Consider the following 17,501-nt stretch of genomic DNA (forward strand, 5'->3'; position numbering starts at 1 on the left):
CTTAAACATATTTTTGTACAATGTACCAAGCACCCTAAGGAACTGAACCAAAACTCCAATTATATATAACGCACTCCCCTACTTAGACAAAGGACTGGCTGTAACTCTTCGGGTAAAAATTAAACTGTCAATCACAGCTTCGCAGTGGTTTTCTCTCAGTACAAGACAGCAAACCTTTGCACCGTCTGCCCCTTTCACATTAGTAGAATGCAAAACCACAACGATTTTCAAAAAGGCTTGAAGACCTTGCTCAAACTTTAGACTACAAGTTAACATCAAATAACGAATAGTTTCCTACCTGTCGGTGTAGTTTTGCAGCTTGAAGATCTTTCTGGATTCACTATGCAGTGCATTATTCCGCGGTCTAGTGGTTGGGTCCGGAATCGTAGTCTTTTCTATTTTTTTTGTTCGTAGCCCAGGTGGGCGTCGACGTCCCACCTTTTGGTGTACTTCCTGTGACATCGGCACGCTTCCTGCGGAGGCTCCCACCTTTGGGCACCATCTTCGGATTCTTCTTTCTTGTTTTGTGCTCGGTTTACGAATCCTTTGGCAATGTTCTGTATTTCTTTTTCAAGTAAGTGATTTTTCCGCTTTGTCCTTCAAGGGGTCTGTTTCTGTATTGTCCTTGTATTACCACCTGCTTCTCCAGTCTCATCTTTCTGGCGGAGGTGGGTGGGTTTGCAAGTGAATCCAGAAAGATCTTCAAGCTGCAAAACTACACCAACGGGTAGGAAACTATTCATTTTGCAGCGTGAATCTTTCTGGATTCACTATGCTGTACATAAACTTTGTAGCGGTTTGTTATGTTTGTGGCGGCTGGGTGGAAGATGAGCATTGGTTGTTCAATATATGTTGAAGCACCTTCTGCCCTTCTTGTGCTTCCTTGTTCATTTGTATATCCACACAGTAGTGCTTGGTGAAAGTGTGAACTGAAGCCCATGTTGCCGCCAGGCACATGTCTTGAATGGGTGAGTTAGCCAGAAAGGCTATCGTTGCTCCTTTTTTCCTGGTAGAGTGGGCCCGTGCCCCTTCTGCTAGTTCTTGGACTGCCTGTCTTGGCAGAATTGCATAGTTTGTGCGATCCATCGTGCAATGGTTTCCTTTGTTACTGGTCTACCCAGGAAACTGCTTAGGAAGAACACAAAGAACCGTTTTATTTTCCTGTGTTCCTTGGTTCTTTCTATGTAGTTCATTACTGCCCTTCTAGCGTCCAGAGTGTGCAGTGCCCTCTCTGTCCTTGTGGCCGGTTTCTGAAAGAAGCTTGGTGTTTGTACTGTCTGGTTGATGTGGAACCTTGACACCACCGTTGGCATAAAGTGTGGGTCACTTCTCATCACCACCCTATCATTGTGTATTTGGATGTAGGGTTCATACAGCGTTAGCGCCTGTAGTTCGCTCACCCTGCGCAGCGAGGTGATAGCCACCGTGAAGGCTGTTTTCATTGTTAGCATTTTTAGGGAGGCCTTATGAATGGGGTCAAAGGGCATTTTCATGAGCTCCGTTAGGACTAAATTGAGGTTCCATGCCGGTGGCGGCATCCTCTTTGGTGGTACGATCCTCTTTGCCCGTGGCGGCATCCTCTTTGGTGGTACGATCCTCTTTGCCCCTTCCAGGAATCCCTTTACCATCTGTGATGTAAATAAACTCTTCCCTGTTTCTCCTCTTGTGTATGCTACTATCGCAGCTAGGTGTACTCTTAGTGAGGATGAACTTAGTTTTGCCTTCAGCAGGTGCGCGATATATCTTAGCACCGTTGATTCCCTTGTCATCTTTTTGTGTAGTTTTTTCTAGATGCACCATTGTGAAAACCTCTTCCACTTTGCCACAAAGCACCTTTGTGTGCTACGTCTCCTTGCCTCTCGTAGTACCCACAGGGTGCTCTCAGGTAACTTCAGGTGTGCAAACTATGTCTTTAGGAGCCATGCTGCTAGGCTGAGGCTCTCTGGCTCTGGGTGTAGTACTTCTCCATCTTGCATGGAGAGTAGGTCTCTCCTTTTCCCGAACTTGTGGGGTGCACCTTGTGCCATTTCCATTATCTGCGCGTACCAGGTCTGCCTGGCCCACTGGGGTGCCACCAGGATCAGTGTCATGTTGCTGGTCCTGCACTTGAGTACTCTGTATCAGTGGTATCTGAGGAAAAGAGTAAGCACATTTTTTCGACCAGCTTATCTATAGGGCATTCCCCAGGCATCCTTCCCCTGGTTGCCTGGATGCGAACTTTAGGCGTTTTGCATTCTGGCGTGTTGCAAATATGTCTATTTTCGGTGTTCCCCACCTTCTGAATAGCCTTTGCCTTTCCTGTGTATTGAGCTCCCACTCGTGGGATGCCGATGTCTGTCTGCTGAGCCAGTCCGCTTCCACATTATCCTTGCCTGGTAGGTGTATGGCTAGCAGGTCTATTTTTAGTGGGATGGCCCATCTCCATATCTCCTGTGCTAGGCTCGATAGCGAGGCTGATTGAGTTCCTCCCTGCTTGTTGATGTAGAACATTGTTGTTGTGTTGTCTGTCTGGATCAACACTCTCTGGTTGTACAGTTTTGTCTGGAAGGCTTTCAGGTCAAGGAATACGGTCTTTAGTTCCAGGTAGTTGATGTGTTTGACCGCATCCGTTGGAGTCCACAGACCCCTCACCCTGAGCTTGCTCATGTGTGCTCCCCATCCCTTCTGGGATGCGTCTGTGGTGATGGTCACCGTTTGGGGAGGTGGTGTTAAAGGCTTCCCTTCTGTTATGTTCTCCTTTTTCCACCCCAACATCTCCTGCACTGCATGTGTTACAACCACAAGATCTTCCCAACTTCCTGTAGCTTGTGACCATTATTCCTGCAGCCATTCCTGGAATGGTCTCATGTGTAACCGTACATTTGGGACCAGATGGATGCAGGAGGCCATCAAGCCCATGAACTTGCTCGCTGTCCTCACTGTCAGAGCGTGCCCCTTCTGGTAGAGGCGTGTCTCTTTCAGCAGGGCCAGTGTTCTCTTGTCGCTGGGGAACACCTTGCTCTGTCTGGTGTCGATCTGTGCTCCCAGGAAGATTTCTACTTGCTCTGGTTCCATTGAGGATTTCCCCCAGTGAATGGAGAATCCCAGGTCCACCAATGTACTTGTCACGAGCTGTGAGTGTTCTTTGCATGTCCTGTGTGAACTTTCCTTTATTAGCCAGTCGTCCAGGCAAGGGTATACATGGATCCCTTCCCTCCTTAGGTGCGCTGCCACGAGGCACTTTGTGAAGACCCTTGGTGCAGATTTTAGTCCGAATGCTAGGGCTGTAAACTTGTAGTGATCTTTGTTGATGGTAAATCTCAGTATATATTTGTGCTGCCTGTTCATTAGGATGTGCAGGTAGGCATCTTTGAGGTCTATGGTGGCCATGAAGTCTCTGTCCCTTATCTGAGGAATGACCTCTTGTAGGGACATCCTCTTGAACTTGTGTTTTTATGTACTTTTTTTGGAACCTTAGGTCCAGGATGGGTCTCAGTGTTTCGTCCACCTTTGGTACCAGGAAGTAGGTGGAGTACACTCCCTTGTTCCTTTCTCTGTAGGGTACTGGTTCGATGGCCTCCTTTTGGAGGAGTTCCTACACCTCCTTTTGAAGTAGCTCTAGCACCTTTCCCGACTGTGCCTTACTTTTTGGTTTCCTGTTTGGCAGTGTCTTCTCCAGTTCAATGCAGTATCCGAACTGTATGATGTTGAGTATCCATTTGTCTGTGGTCATCTTCTTCCACTCCCGGAAGAAATGACAGCCTGCCTCCTACTGGTGTAACATGTTAGTTGATGTTTTGTCCATGTAACCCTGTATTGGTCTTGTTGTGCTCCCCCTGGGAGGAGTTGCGTGGGTGGGCACGTATTGCGTGACTGAGTCACTTTGAGGTGGGTTGTTGGCCCCCTCTTATTTTGTCCACGTCAGTTCGCCCTCCCGTGAAAGGACTGTCCCCTTTGCTGGTAGTGCCAGGTTTGTTTTTGATGTCCCTGTTGCGTTTGGCTGTCGGCCTGGTGGGACTGTTGGAAAGTCTGGTGTGACGTTCCTGGCTGGTTTCCCCCTGTTCCGTTCGGTCTCCGTGACGGAGTACCCCTTTTTGTCCCCCTGAATTGAAAGGCCCCCATGGACTTTGTAGTTTCGTTTTCTTTTTTGAGCTGGGTGAGCTTTTCATCCACCGGCGCCCCAAACAGTGTCTCCCCATTGAACGGGGTGCTTAGAATGTTGTGCTGTACCTCTTGTTTGAAGCCTGAGATCCTGAGGCAGGCCTGCCTTCTCTCCGTGATTCCCATCATCATCAGCCTGCTGGACGGGTCAGCTCCATCCAAGGCTGTCTTGAGGCAAGAATGTACCAAATTTTTCCCCCTCTTCCTCAAGGTGTGAAGCTCTTTCTTGGTACTCGTCTGGGAGGTGCTTGATCAGCTGTCCGATCTCATCCAGAATTTGGTACTAGTGCCTGTTCAGCAGGGCTAGCGAGTTTGCCATGCGACAGTGCATCGCTGCATTTCTTTCTATCTTTCTCCCAGTTAGGTCCATCCTCCTGCTTTCCTTGTCTGGTGGTGACCCGGATGTTGTTGGCACATTTGCCCTTTTCCTGGCGGTCGCCGCAAAAATGGAGTCCGCCGTAACTGATCCTCGGCTGTAGGGAGGATCCTTAGAGGAGTGTTTATATTTCTTCTCCGTCCTGGGAGAAACGGACCTGCATGTTGCCGGTTCCTTGAATGCCTCTTTCCCCTGGGACATGACACTCAAGCATGGGAAGGTACTGGCTCCTAGTTTGTGAGGAGAGCAGGGTCTCCAAGAGGAAGTTTGCTTTCGGTTTTTCCTCATCTAGCTGGACTCCAAAGGCTGTTGCCGCGTGTATTGTAGACCCCAATGTCATCTGGCAGCGAAGGCCTGGAAGTTTACGTGTCCATGGCCTCTGGGCTTTCGGTGTCGAGGTCTGCCACTTCAGGTCCTGTGTCCCTGAGGATGCTGAGCAGAGGATCGTCTGCTGATCGCCGTCGCCCTCCTCCTCGTAGAAGAAGGCTTCTTCTCGGAACTTTTCGGCAGCTCTTGAGCATCGAAGTTCTCCTCCTCTTCTACTTAAACGATCACCGTCTTTGGCTTCGACGGAATCGCGAACCTATTCATCTTTTCGTCAAACTCCTTTCTTTGCAGGATGTTATCCATTTCGGCTTTGAGCCGTCTTTTCTTTCTCTCCAGCTTGGCGGCCTGTTCGTTGTCAAACGGTTCGGCTGATCTCTTCGACGTATACGTCGACATGGGCTTCGGGTCCTTAGTCAACGCCGAAGCGACCTACGGGTCCTTCTCTTTCGAAGTCGAACGTTCCTTTTCTGGGACGTGCTTCGACAACCATGGCTTTACGCCGGTCTTCGCCGCTTGGGAGTCCTTTTCGAAGGATCCGCTGGGCTGTTTGTCCTTTGATGCAGCTGCGGCCGTCGAGATTTTCGGCGCCAGTGCTCCCTTCGAGGACTTGGGACTCTGTTTTTCGAGAGTTTGACTCAGACTTTCAAGGTTCTGTCGGGGCTTAGGGGTCCTCGACTCTACCTCTTTAGAAGTCTTCTTATCGGTCTCTACGACCGTGTAGTCTTCTTCGCCGGCGACGTTGTCCTCCTCGTCGCTCAAGAGCCCCCGGTCTCGAAGAGACGGTGGTTGTCCCTTGCCTTGCATGTTGTAGTTAGCTCTTCTCTGTCGCTCTCTAACCCGGAGAGTCTTCAGTGTGAAGGCGGAGCAGGCATTGCAGTCTTTGCTCTCGTGGTCGACCGGTAGGCAGAGGTTACAAACCGGGTGCTGGTCCTTCTGTGCGTATTTGTGGTGGCAGTTACGGCAGAATTTAAAAGGTGTCTTGTCCATTTCTTGCGCTCAGGGGGCCCCGTTGGACGTCGAAGTTCTCCTTCGACTTCCACCCGCTCGATTGTGTTGTTAGTCGTCGCCTTCTCAATCTTTTCCGTGCAAATTCGACTTTTCTGCGTCTTCTTTCCTCCAAAACTCTGGAGCCCCGCGGAAAGGATCCAGACTCAACGGCGGATAAAAGAATCTGAAGATGGCGCCCAAAGGTGGGAGCTTCCGCAGGAAGAGTGCCAACGGCAGAGGAAGTACACCAATAGGCGGGACGTAGACGCCCACCTGGGCTACGAAAAAAAAATAAATAAAGAAAGAAAAGACTACGATTCCGGACCCAACCACTAGACCGCGGAACAATGCACAGCATAGTGAATCCAGAAAGATTCACGCTGCAAAACTGTTCAAACAAAGTAACCTATTGCACAATAAACCATTATAAGTATATGTCTCAAAGATAACTAATCTATGCCGATGCTGTATGCCATGATAACTAATCGAAAGAAGTTGCACACCCACCATGCATTCAATAATCGGATGCACAGAACAAAATGTAGTGGGCTTTCTTATTTGTGACATACTTCCAATAATGGAACACAGGTTCGCTGCAACATGAGCACACCATGTGCAAGGACCACAACATCACATCCAACTCATGCCAAATAGGGCATAACACAAGCACAGACTGTTGCAATAAAACACACAGGTCAGTCTGTAATTACTGACAACAGTTTATGTACTACAACATGAAAACCGAAATCTTAAGAGGCATGTTTGCCTCAAGAAATATTATATATATATATATACACACACACACACACACACACAAACAAACCTCCCTCACGAATGATGATATATATATATATATATATTGAAGACAAGTCTTTGAAATCTGATCACGACCACCCACTCAAGCAACTTACATTCAAGCATGTCCTACAAATGCATGATATTTCAATGATTAGCATTTAACTAAATTTACTACACATACCATGGGCTCATTCACTTATGTGAGAATAATATTTAAGGTACTTACAAACTTCAGCATGTTCCAATCAAACACATAGTCGTAAGAGAAACCTTGTCGATGAAACAGATTCCGGAACAGCTGTCTGAGGTACGAATAGTCTGGTTTATCATCAAATCTTAACGAGCGACAGAAATTCAGGTATGTGGCAAACTCCGCTGCAAAACAAAACCAGACATTTTAATACTACCAATTAGCTAACAGAAAAGGTCTCCAAGTTAAATAATGTATAGCACTCGTTTGGCATTCTTTAATCAAAATTAAGAATATTGAACAAAATTAAGAATATTGAACTGAATTTTATCCTTTCAAAAACTTGAAAATTAGTCAGACATTCAAATACTAGTGCTAAATGAATTAATCGTGTGATTGTACATTAAGAAGCATCTACAAAGAGCTAATGGTCTTAGACAGCAGGATTTTCTGCAGCTCATTACAGAAATGTGCATTTGCTAGAAACTGGCATTTTTTATATAGCACTTTAGAGGTGTAGTCTGGCTCTATATCCCCTTCACCCACTTCACACATTGATTTAAATTCTTAATCCATCAACGTACAATGTACACATACCACTTATTTAAACATTCTCATTTGAAACATTTGTCAAATCTGTGCTGCATGTCATGTTTATACAGCACTTTCGTCAAAGTAGCATCCATAAAACATTTTTATACAGATTACCCAATAGAGTTTGTGCTCATTTTATCAATTGTAAAAGGAGGAAAATTACGGATGTGTATTGGTTATTTGTTTGAAATACTTTAGCTTCTAGACAGGATGTCTGGGTGAAACTCAAATTCATCAACTCATTGATAAGAATTGCTTCAATATCAGCATTATGGACTGCTCAAAAGAAAATTGGCATCATGGGCGTTTCATCCCTACTCACCAATAAATTAAAAAACACACAAATCACTGTCACATTCAGATTCCTTTAGCAATTTCCTTTTTTTGTACGGACTATAAATATAAAAGTCAAGTGTAAAGTTCAATATGGTCTTCGCTCATAGTCCACCATATTCCTATAATATTCTCATGACCACCAAATAAATGTGTATTAGTTATTAGCCGGGGATGGGTTCCTACACAACCACTGATCATTTTAATGTAAAACTCCAAATCCCGCAGACTTCAGGGAAGCATATAAATACTCCCTCAAAGTCTACCAAAGGCTTTAGCAATATCCAAACCCACAATGGCAAATTATTTCCAACCACATTCTGAGCGATTTTATTACACAAATTAGGAACAGAGATTAGCCTTCCTATTTGTACATTTTTAGGAGTCCCGTTATACAACAGGGGACTGCTTTTATGTAATGTATGTTTAACCTTTTAACATGTAAAAGAAAAAAAAGCCATACATGCACCCATAGAAAACTTTTCTGTTTTGGGTCTCACCTACAGACCGCTTTTTGTGTCCGGTTTGAAAAGACCACTTGAGGAATCTTTCCAAAAAATTACAGTTGGCCATTGTTAACCATTAGTTTTTATTTTACCATCCGTTTGAATGTATGTCTCATCTTTCCACGGGTCAAATGTTGGGCATTACCCTTTTCTTATCCACTCCACAGTGTGTTTCCTTGCTCTCTCCCTTGTGTGCCGCTTCCACTTATATTATTCGCCCTCCACCCTCAAATCCCACTCACTGTTGCTCTCTCCTCCTCATACTCCACTCATCCATCGTTTCCCCACCTGCTGTTTTTACATTTCTTTTGGTCCCCACCTCTGCCCACCTGAAGATGGTCTGTTGCTCCCACACCCACTCCTCCATTGCTTCCTTACACCCGACAGATGCCTCTTTTGTTCCATTTTTCAGGGGCTTGGAGGTTGCCACCGATTGCCAGGCCACACTATCTCTCACCAAATTTAATACACATCCTGGAGAGCAAAGAATATTTATTCCGCAAAATATTTAGTAATGACGACCCTAGGTGCAATACCAAGAAAAGGAGCTTTATAATTAACACTAGAAGTGACAGCGAATTCTAAAGTATTCACTGATCTGTGTCTGTTTCAGTTTTAAGTTGCTAAAGGCATCTTGGGGGCATTCAGAACGTGGCCTGTTGCTAGTGATCTAAACTTTTTTGATTGGAGCTGGTCTGCCCTGTTTGATTAAAATGAGGAAGATACCGGTGTAAGATGTGTTAAGTCGTGTATGGCTGAATCCAAAATCCGGTGCATTGGCAGGATTGATCAGAATAGACTGGTTTCAGACTGGCCGTGCTGGGGCTCTTTGTTTAAGGAACGATTACTGGCAGGTTTTCGTTTTTGACTAGGTTCTTCATCACTGATACATAAACCTAGATACCAATAACCATTAGGGGCCCTATGCTGAGGGTATGAAGCTATAATACCTTCCAATAGGCTGTGTGGCTGTATTGTCAAATTTTTGCTCGACAGCATCACTTTAATAGATATACTGTAGGTATATTGGTTTGTTTCTGATTTATCAAAAATGTGCAGAAGGAACGTGTTACTATATCTAAGTTAGTTCTGCCACATCACTCCAATATTACACTGTTTGCATAATGTTGCATAATGTTTATCGGCACTCTACGTTGTGCATAGCTGTTCCAATGTTTATACATGACTGGTTCTAGACGGGAGGGATACTGCGGTTTTCCTCACGTCGCCATGCTTCTGTACTACGGTTGGGGAGGGTGGGGTGGGGGGATGTGGGGTATTGGGGGGGGTGGGTGTTATGTTCTATGGTTAGCATTTTTTGTACTTTCCCTTCTCTCTCCCTCTTATTCCTTTCCTCTTCTCTTTTCCTTGCTTTTTCTTTCCCCTCTGACCTGTCTCTTTGCTCTTATCTGGACAAGCTGTATCATGCATATGTTGTATTTGTATACCGGTACCCAGACTAGCCATGCCCCATCCCTGGGCGCTCAGATGATGGACCATGGTCTCCGCCTGTTATACACCATAGGGGGCAAAGCAATGTGTTCCTTCCATATTGCGCTGTGTAACATGTCTTTCCAGGGCTCTCGTGGAGCACTCATGATACCTACACTGTTATAAATGTCACTAACAACACTTTCCACTCCGCTTGGGACAACCTCACTTGATCGATTAAAGATTCTGTCTATGAATGTTAAAGGTTTAAATCAGCCCGTTAAAAAACAAAAGATATTAGACTATGTGCGCAGACAAAAGGGAGACATTGTACTGCTGCAAGAGACCAAGCTAGATGTTAAACAATTTTACACTCTGCGCAATAAGTTTTATTCAGAGGTTGTAGGTTCTGGTGCAGTTGGAAGAAAGAATGGTGTTCTGGTACTATTGTCAAGAAAGTCTAAGGTAGAATTACTGTCTTCCTCATCAGATGAAAAGGGTCGTTGGGTCACAGTGAAACTGTCCAAAGATAACACAGAATTCTTTGTCACTAACGTTTATGCACCTAATATTAATGACTTAGAATTTTTGGCAAGACTTAGCCAAGCAGATTGCAACGATACCCGATACGGCGGTGCATATCCTTGGGGGTGATTTCAACCTTCCATTTGACCCGGCCTTAGACAGGGACTCAAAATGTGTATTCAAACCAAGCAGATCACATAATGCCTTTATCAAATTATGCCAACAATTTCACTTAATTGACACATGGAGAATACAAAACCCTACTGATAGGGACTATACTTTCTACTCTTCCCCTCACGATTCGTTCTCCCGCATTGATTACATATTCATTACACAAAATGGCGTTGCAAGGATAGAAGATACTTCAATTGAACCTAGGGTTCTATCAGACCACTCATGCATATCTCTATCCATCACTAACATTAAACCGTCCCCTAAACAAACGTCCTGGAGACTCAATGAGGAAATCTTGAGTAAAGAACAAAACAGAACTCAAATTCTATCGGCCATTAGGTCTTATTTGGAGATTAATTTGAAAGGGGACACTTCTGACCTAGTGCGTTGGGAGGCTTTGAAAAGTACAATTAGGGGTGTGTGTATCAAAATTCGTTCAGCAATGAACAGAGATTGTAATGCAAAGCTAGAAGGGTTAGAGACGGAAATAGCCATCCTAGAGAACAAACACCAAATGACGAGAGACCGGGAGACATTCAATACCATGACCAACAAAAAATACGAATATAACAAGCTAGTAAGCGAAAGGGCGGGGGTGTGGCTAGACAGAAAGCGAAGGTTCAAGCTATGTGAATCTAATAAAGCCGGCAAGAGCCTGGCGGCATATTTGAAATTTAAGGTCCAAAGGAATGCTATTAATGTTATCAAGGACTCGGCGGGAGTTACTCACTCGGATCCCCAAAAAATAACCGAAGTCTTTAAAGACTTCTATAAGGACTTATACGCCAAAAACGAATTGGTGGCTGAAGACAAAATTCAAGAATACCTTCAGGAGTGTGTATTACCAAAGTTAAAGCCTGAAGAACAACTCAGTCTTAATGAGCCGATCTCGGCTACTGAGGTGGAAAAGGCGATTAGGGGACTGAAATGTGGGAAGGCACCGGGCCCGGATGGCTTTACTGCCAAATTTTACAAAACCTTTCAATCAGACTTGGTTGACCCTCTTCTGAGCCTCTTCCACGAATTTACTGAATCGGGGGAAGTGAGGGGTACGTTAGCAGAAGCGACTATTGCAGTTCTGCCAAAGGACGGCAAAGACCCGTCGCTACCAAAAAACTATAGGCCGATTTCCCTGATTAATTTGGACTGTAAATTGTTGGCCATGATTCTATCAGCTCGCTTACAAAAGGTCCTTCCCACTCTTGTACACCCATCTCAGGCGGGCTTCCTAAAACATAGACTGTCTAGTGATAACACCAGGGTGCTAGCCCATGCCCTAGAAAAAGCAAAACTTCTGAATACTCCCACGGTAGCTGTCACGCTGGATGCAGAAAAAGCATTCGACAAGGTGGATTGGTCCTTCCTTAAGGCGGTGTTACACCATTTTAACTTAGGAGAAACGTTCACTAAACTCGTAATGGCTTTGTACGCCGGCCCCACTGCAAAAGTCAGAGCAGGTGGCTCCTTCTCATCCTCTTTCTGCCTGAAACAAGGGACGAGGCAAGGTTGCCCACTATCACCATCTCTGTTCTTACTGGCAATAGAACCCTTTTTGTGGCATATTAGACATAACAAAGCCATCGCTGGTATCCCATTTGATGACTGCACTGTAAAATTGACGGCCTACGCCGATGATGTGCTGATCTTAACGGAAAAAGCCGACGAGGCTATCCCGGCCTTGATGGACACAATCGAGGGGTTCTCTAGAGTTTCAGGATATAAACTGAATAAGGACAAAACAGAAGTCAAATTGTTAAACAATATCGGGAGTAAAGACATTCTAGGCTCCTCTGGCCTTACCTGGCAACCGAAAGCTTTTAAATATCTGGGCTTAGACTTTGAAAGGGATTTGATTACGACTCTGAAGTTAAATGAAGACTTAACATTAAAAAAGATATCCACATTGCTAGATAGCTGGTCACCAAAATATCTATCCTGGTGGGGTAGGGCTGAGACCCTTAAAATGATGTGCACGCCTCTAGTTAACTATCTAGCCTGCATGCTCCCTATGACTTTTTCAGAAGAATTCATCAAGAAGGTGGACAGGTTGTTCGGAGAGTTCCTGTGGCGAGGGAAAAAAGCCAGGATATCACTAAAAAAGCTGCAGTTAGCAAAAGACAAAGGCGGCCTGGGCCTGCCCTCGTTCAGGAACTACCAAACAGCCTTCCTCTGTAAACAAGGGGCCCTTTGGCTAGTTGATGATACATCCTACACTCCAGTGTGGCTAAATATCGAAAGGTCGTTAATGGCGCGTGCACCCCTCTCGGCTCTCCTCAGCATGGATTTGACCCATATACCTCACTCTAAATACATTCTACTGAATACTAGAAGAGCACTCCTCCGACTTGACCAATCCCATAAGACTGCTTCGGTGATTAAGAGATCTACTCTACTCTCATTATGGCATAACCCTATGCTCAGGATAGAGGGGAAGACCCTTTACTGGGAACTGTGGGCGACTAAGGGTATACATATAGTGAATGACCTCTATGAAAATGGTAGGCCTCTACCCTTTTCGATATTGCAAGAGAGATTTGAATTGCCTCACATAGAATTTTACCAATTCCTGAAATTGAAAGCTGCTATCTCCAAACGCCCCCTTTCTACAGACCCGCCTTGGCTGGTGAACCGCCTCCGATTACTGTACAATGCTGGTCATTTTGTTTCTAGAGTATATAAACTGCTCCTCCCCCTGCCCAAGAAGCCACATAAGTTGTCCGAAACCAAGTGGGAATCGGAGCCTAACTCCACAGGAATAGTGATCGATTGGGAGGTCATACATAACACCGCACTAACAAACAAGGTTTCCCCGATCCTATGCCAAACGAAATATATGTTGTTGAACAGAGTGTTCTGGACCCCTCAGAAACTGTTTAAATGTAATCTGAGGGACACGCCTAATTGTTGGAACTGCCAAGAAGCGCCAGGTGACTTAGCACACATGCTTTTTAATTGTTCCTTACTGCGTCCATTCTGGAATAAAGTGTTTTCATATATTCAACAGATATTTGGAATAACTCCTACTCAAGAATTTATATATGTCATTCTGGGCCCTCTGGAGGAACAATTGCCAGAGACTCATGATAGACAATTGCTTGATATCATGCTAACATTGGCGTGCAAGGTCATACTTTACAAGTGGAAAAATTTTGCTGAAGTCAACTTTAAAATATGGCTGGAATGGCTTTCCTTTCTAAGAGGGGCAGACAATCCTGCGCTACAGTCAGCCACTTGGAAGCCTTCGAACAACAAACTCTGGTCATCCCTGGATGCGTCATCCTGCCACTTTGAACCCCCATGAGGCACATCTCAATGGTCTATTTGTTCCATAGAATTGTTATTGAATTTTAGTGTGTACAACCATATATGCTTACTGTATACTTCCTAATACATGCACGCCGAACCAGGTTTGGGTAAACTGGTTATGACCGCTCTATGGATACACCTGTCCTCTCTCTTCTCTACTCTCTTCTCTTCTCTTCTCTTTTTCTTCCTCTCCTTTTCTCTCCCACTTTTCTTCTATCTCCTCTTTGACTTGATTTGATTACTGTAAGTGTCTTGGTGCCATCATTCTACTCATTTGTACCTTGGAAGAGTCATTGTATTGTTTTTATTTTCAGCTTTGTCCTTCAATAAAAAAAGATTTGAATTTAAAAAAAAGAATGCATTCCACTCGTTGCTTTGTATTGGCTTTGTGGTTTGCAACTCACATTTTCTTGCTTTCCATTTGCTGGCTTTATTTTCTTTTAGGCTGTTTAGCTTCAGTTAATACAGTCTCTTGCCCAGACCTTAATTACAGTATCCTTCTGAGTGTTCCCTTTCTGTAAACTTGCAAGATGACAAACGATTCAAGTATGCACTGGCACAATACCACATAAACCTGAAATGCGCTCTGAAAACTCATATCGCACTGCAACTTGAACTAATAGAGAACTCCCCACGAACGCTATATCAGCTTTTAAAGTTGTTCACTAACCCTAGGGCATGCAACACCAAAGAGGCCCCTTCCCAAATCCTGTGCGACAACATTGCAAAGCATCTCACCCAGAGAATAGAAATAATCTACAATATTACTTCGGCTAACAGCTCCCAGACAGGCACCAAAATAGACCCTTCCCGATCACTCCTGATGCATTAACACTGGAGAACTTCCCGGCTCTCATACCGAAGGAGGTTAAATCTCTGCTAAAAGTAGTTAAATCGGGGTCTCCACTCGACCTAGTGGTGGGCCCTACCCACACTGCCGGGCATTTACTTGACCCTTTTTTTCTAACATTTCCTCTCTCACGGTCAAATCACCTAGCCGAGTGTGCTGGTCAGATCACCTCCTAGTCTCCATCTCCCTCCCGATTTCCGAGCCAGTGCCCAGAGCTGACCTTAAGGCCACCTTCAGACGTTGCTAGCATAAAATCAAGCTAGAGGGCTTACTTGCCTCCCTGGCAACCTGTCCCTCCTATCCTAGACACTGACCCAGAGCAATCGTATAAAGCACTCTACCATTGGATATTACAGACCTTAGACACTCATCCATGCTAAATGGTCCAAAGGTTGCGGTTCGAGCTCCAACCCCTGGTACAATGACTCTCTAGCCACACATGCAAAAAGCTAGAACTGGTCTGGAGAAAGAAATACGACCTTGGGGCAAAAAAGTTTTACCAAGATGAAATTAAACAATACCACAAGGCCATACATCTGGCACGAGCAGCCTACCTCACTAATGAGATGAAGTCCATCAAAAATACTGTGAAAAGCATTTTTAAAATACCCAACGACTTTAAAAACAGGAAAGATCCCCCCACTTCAACAATCACGTCCGGGCAGCAATGCGAGGATCTGGCCACCTTCTTCGTTCAGAAGGTGGAAGCCATCTATAAATCTTTCCCCATTAGCCCCATGGACCTCGTGGCTCCATCAGCTCCTCCACCTACTGCTACCTTGGCAGCAATACCTCCCATCTCCCAGGACTAGCTTCTTACATTGAGCATGAAGGTAAAATCAGGTTCCCCTCTGGATCCTATGAGGCCTGCCCAATTCCGGGACTGCTTACCAATACTTCTCGCGCCCTTATGTCAGATCAATCCTTCTTCCACCACGGCGGTGGTGACTTAGTCATGGAAGCAAGCAAGGGTGATCTACTTGCTGAAAAACCCCTAACTGGACCCTACTAAGCCGGAAAATTTTTGACCAATATCTTTTGCCTTGGGTCGCCAAAATTGCTGAGGCCCACACCAATAACATCCTTTCGGGCTTTTTGAACAGAGGTACCTTAGACCGCTCCCAGACTGGTTTCCGTCTCGGTCGCAGTACCAAGACCGCGCTTTTATCGGTGAGTGAACATCTGTGGACCATTCTGGATGAGGGACAAACTGCGGCTCTGATACTGCTCGACCTCAGCGCTGCGTTTGACGGTCTCCCATCAGATCCTCCTACCTTGCCTAGAGGAGGTGGGGGTGGTCGGTCTGGCACTGGATTGGTGTCATTCCTTTCTGTCCAACAGAGATTACCAGGTCTCTACCCTCCCCCCCCTTTCCTTTATTCTCTCGCCCATTCCATCAAGCAGGGGGTTCCCCAAGGCTCAGCATTAAGCCCTGTTCTGTTTAACCTCTACGTCCAACCCTTGGCCTGACCATGGTTTCGTATGCTGATTACAAACAGCTGGTGGTGACACTCTCCGATGACCATTCTCAGGGCGCCACGTAGTTCCGGAACTGGCTAGAGGCGGTAGCACGCAGGATGACCACCAACTGCCATTAACTTAACTCCAGCAAGTCAGAAGTGCTGTTGGTGGGGAACGACAAGGGGCTCTGGAGTACACAGTGGTGGCCGGCGTCCTTGGGCAGCGACCTCACCCCTAAGCCGGTGGTAAAGAAGGATAAGTTACTTACCTGTAATCCTAGTTCTCTTCCAGGGGTATCCTCATCAAAGTCATAAGCACTGAATATTCCTGCCCATGTGCGGGACCCCGGAAACAATATAAAAATATATATGTAAAAAACATATATATATCTCGCTCCACATATATGTATGTATATATATTATTTTTCTCACAACAATGCAGCTCCATAACTGAGGGTAAAAAACAATGTAAACACATACATGCACTGCAATTACTTAGGAAGCAAAAAGAAAGAAAACACATTAGGTCAAATAATCTTTGAACTTTGTGTTTTAATGAGTAAACCACTCAAATCCTGAAAATTGCTTGTAAATAGACATTGTTAGCCCTCAGGCTGCATTGTAAAAATAATAGCATAGAAAATGAAACCATTTTCAACAAAAACTGGCACCGTGCCTTTAAGGCAGCCATGACCCCAGGCTTCCCATCATGCCTCAGGGGTGACAGTTAGGTCAGTTGTTCTTTGTATAACCCTGAAGACAGGGCTCAACCACAAGATTGAAAACAGTACCAAATCTCATTTACCTGGGGAGGCGGGTGGGTTGCTTATGACTTTGATGAGAATACCCCTGGAAGAGAACTAGGATTACAGGTAAGTAACTTATCCTTCTCTTCCAGGGGATCCTCATCAATAGTCATAAGCACTGAATAGAATAGCAAGCCTATCAACCACCTGCAGGTAAATGAGAAGTACATGACCCAACCAAATCATAACAGCCAAATCCTCAGCTGTTAAACAGATTCCTCAGGGAGGCCTGGCCCACCTGGGTATCTGCTCTCGTGTCAGAATCTAGACAGTAATGTCTGGTAAATGTATGGACAGACCTCCAGGTCGCCGCTTTACAAATCTCAGACATGGGCACATCATACAGGTAAGCCGCCGTGGCTGCTCTACCTCTAGTAGAATGCGCCTTAGGAGTACCCCCTAAAGGCTTCTGCGCCAATTGGTAAGCAAGCTTGATACACGAAACGATCCACCTGGAGATAGAACGTTTCGAGGCTACATGACCAGTTCTAATCGATCCGTAGTTAACAAACAATTGATCAGAATGTCGAATAGACTTGGACCTGTCCAGATAGAACTTTAAAACCCTTTTCAGGTCCAAAGAGTGTAACGCCCTCTCAGCTGGAGTAGAGGGATTAGGAAAGAAAGTTGGTAAAGAGATAGACTGATTGACATGAAAATCTGATACCACTTTCGGCAGGAAAGAAGGATGCGTTCTA

The 17,501-nt window shown here is 45.1% G+C and overlaps 1 protein-coding gene across 4 annotated transcripts in view; it reads right to left on the reverse strand.

Moving 5' to 3' along the window:
- The window catches only part of CSNK1D (casein kinase 1 delta), a 268,548-nt gene that overhangs the window by 140,841 nt on the left and 110,206 nt on the right, over window positions 1-17,501 (reverse strand). For all 4 annotated transcript variants that reach the window (XM_086931201.1, XM_086931203.1, XM_086931202.1 and 1 more), the window contains exon 6: window positions 6,855-7,003. In XM_086931201.1, coding sequence (XP_086787327.1) covers window positions 6,855-7,003 — 149 coding nt within the window. The remainder of the gene's footprint in view (window positions 1-6,854; window positions 7,004-17,501) is intronic.

The sequence above is a fragment of the Lissotriton vulgaris genome, chromosome 7, assembly GCF_964263255.1.
Source record: "Lissotriton vulgaris chromosome 7, aLisVul1.2, whole genome shotgun sequence".
NCBI lineage: Eukaryota > Metazoa > Chordata > Amphibia > Caudata > Salamandridae > Lissotriton > Lissotriton vulgaris.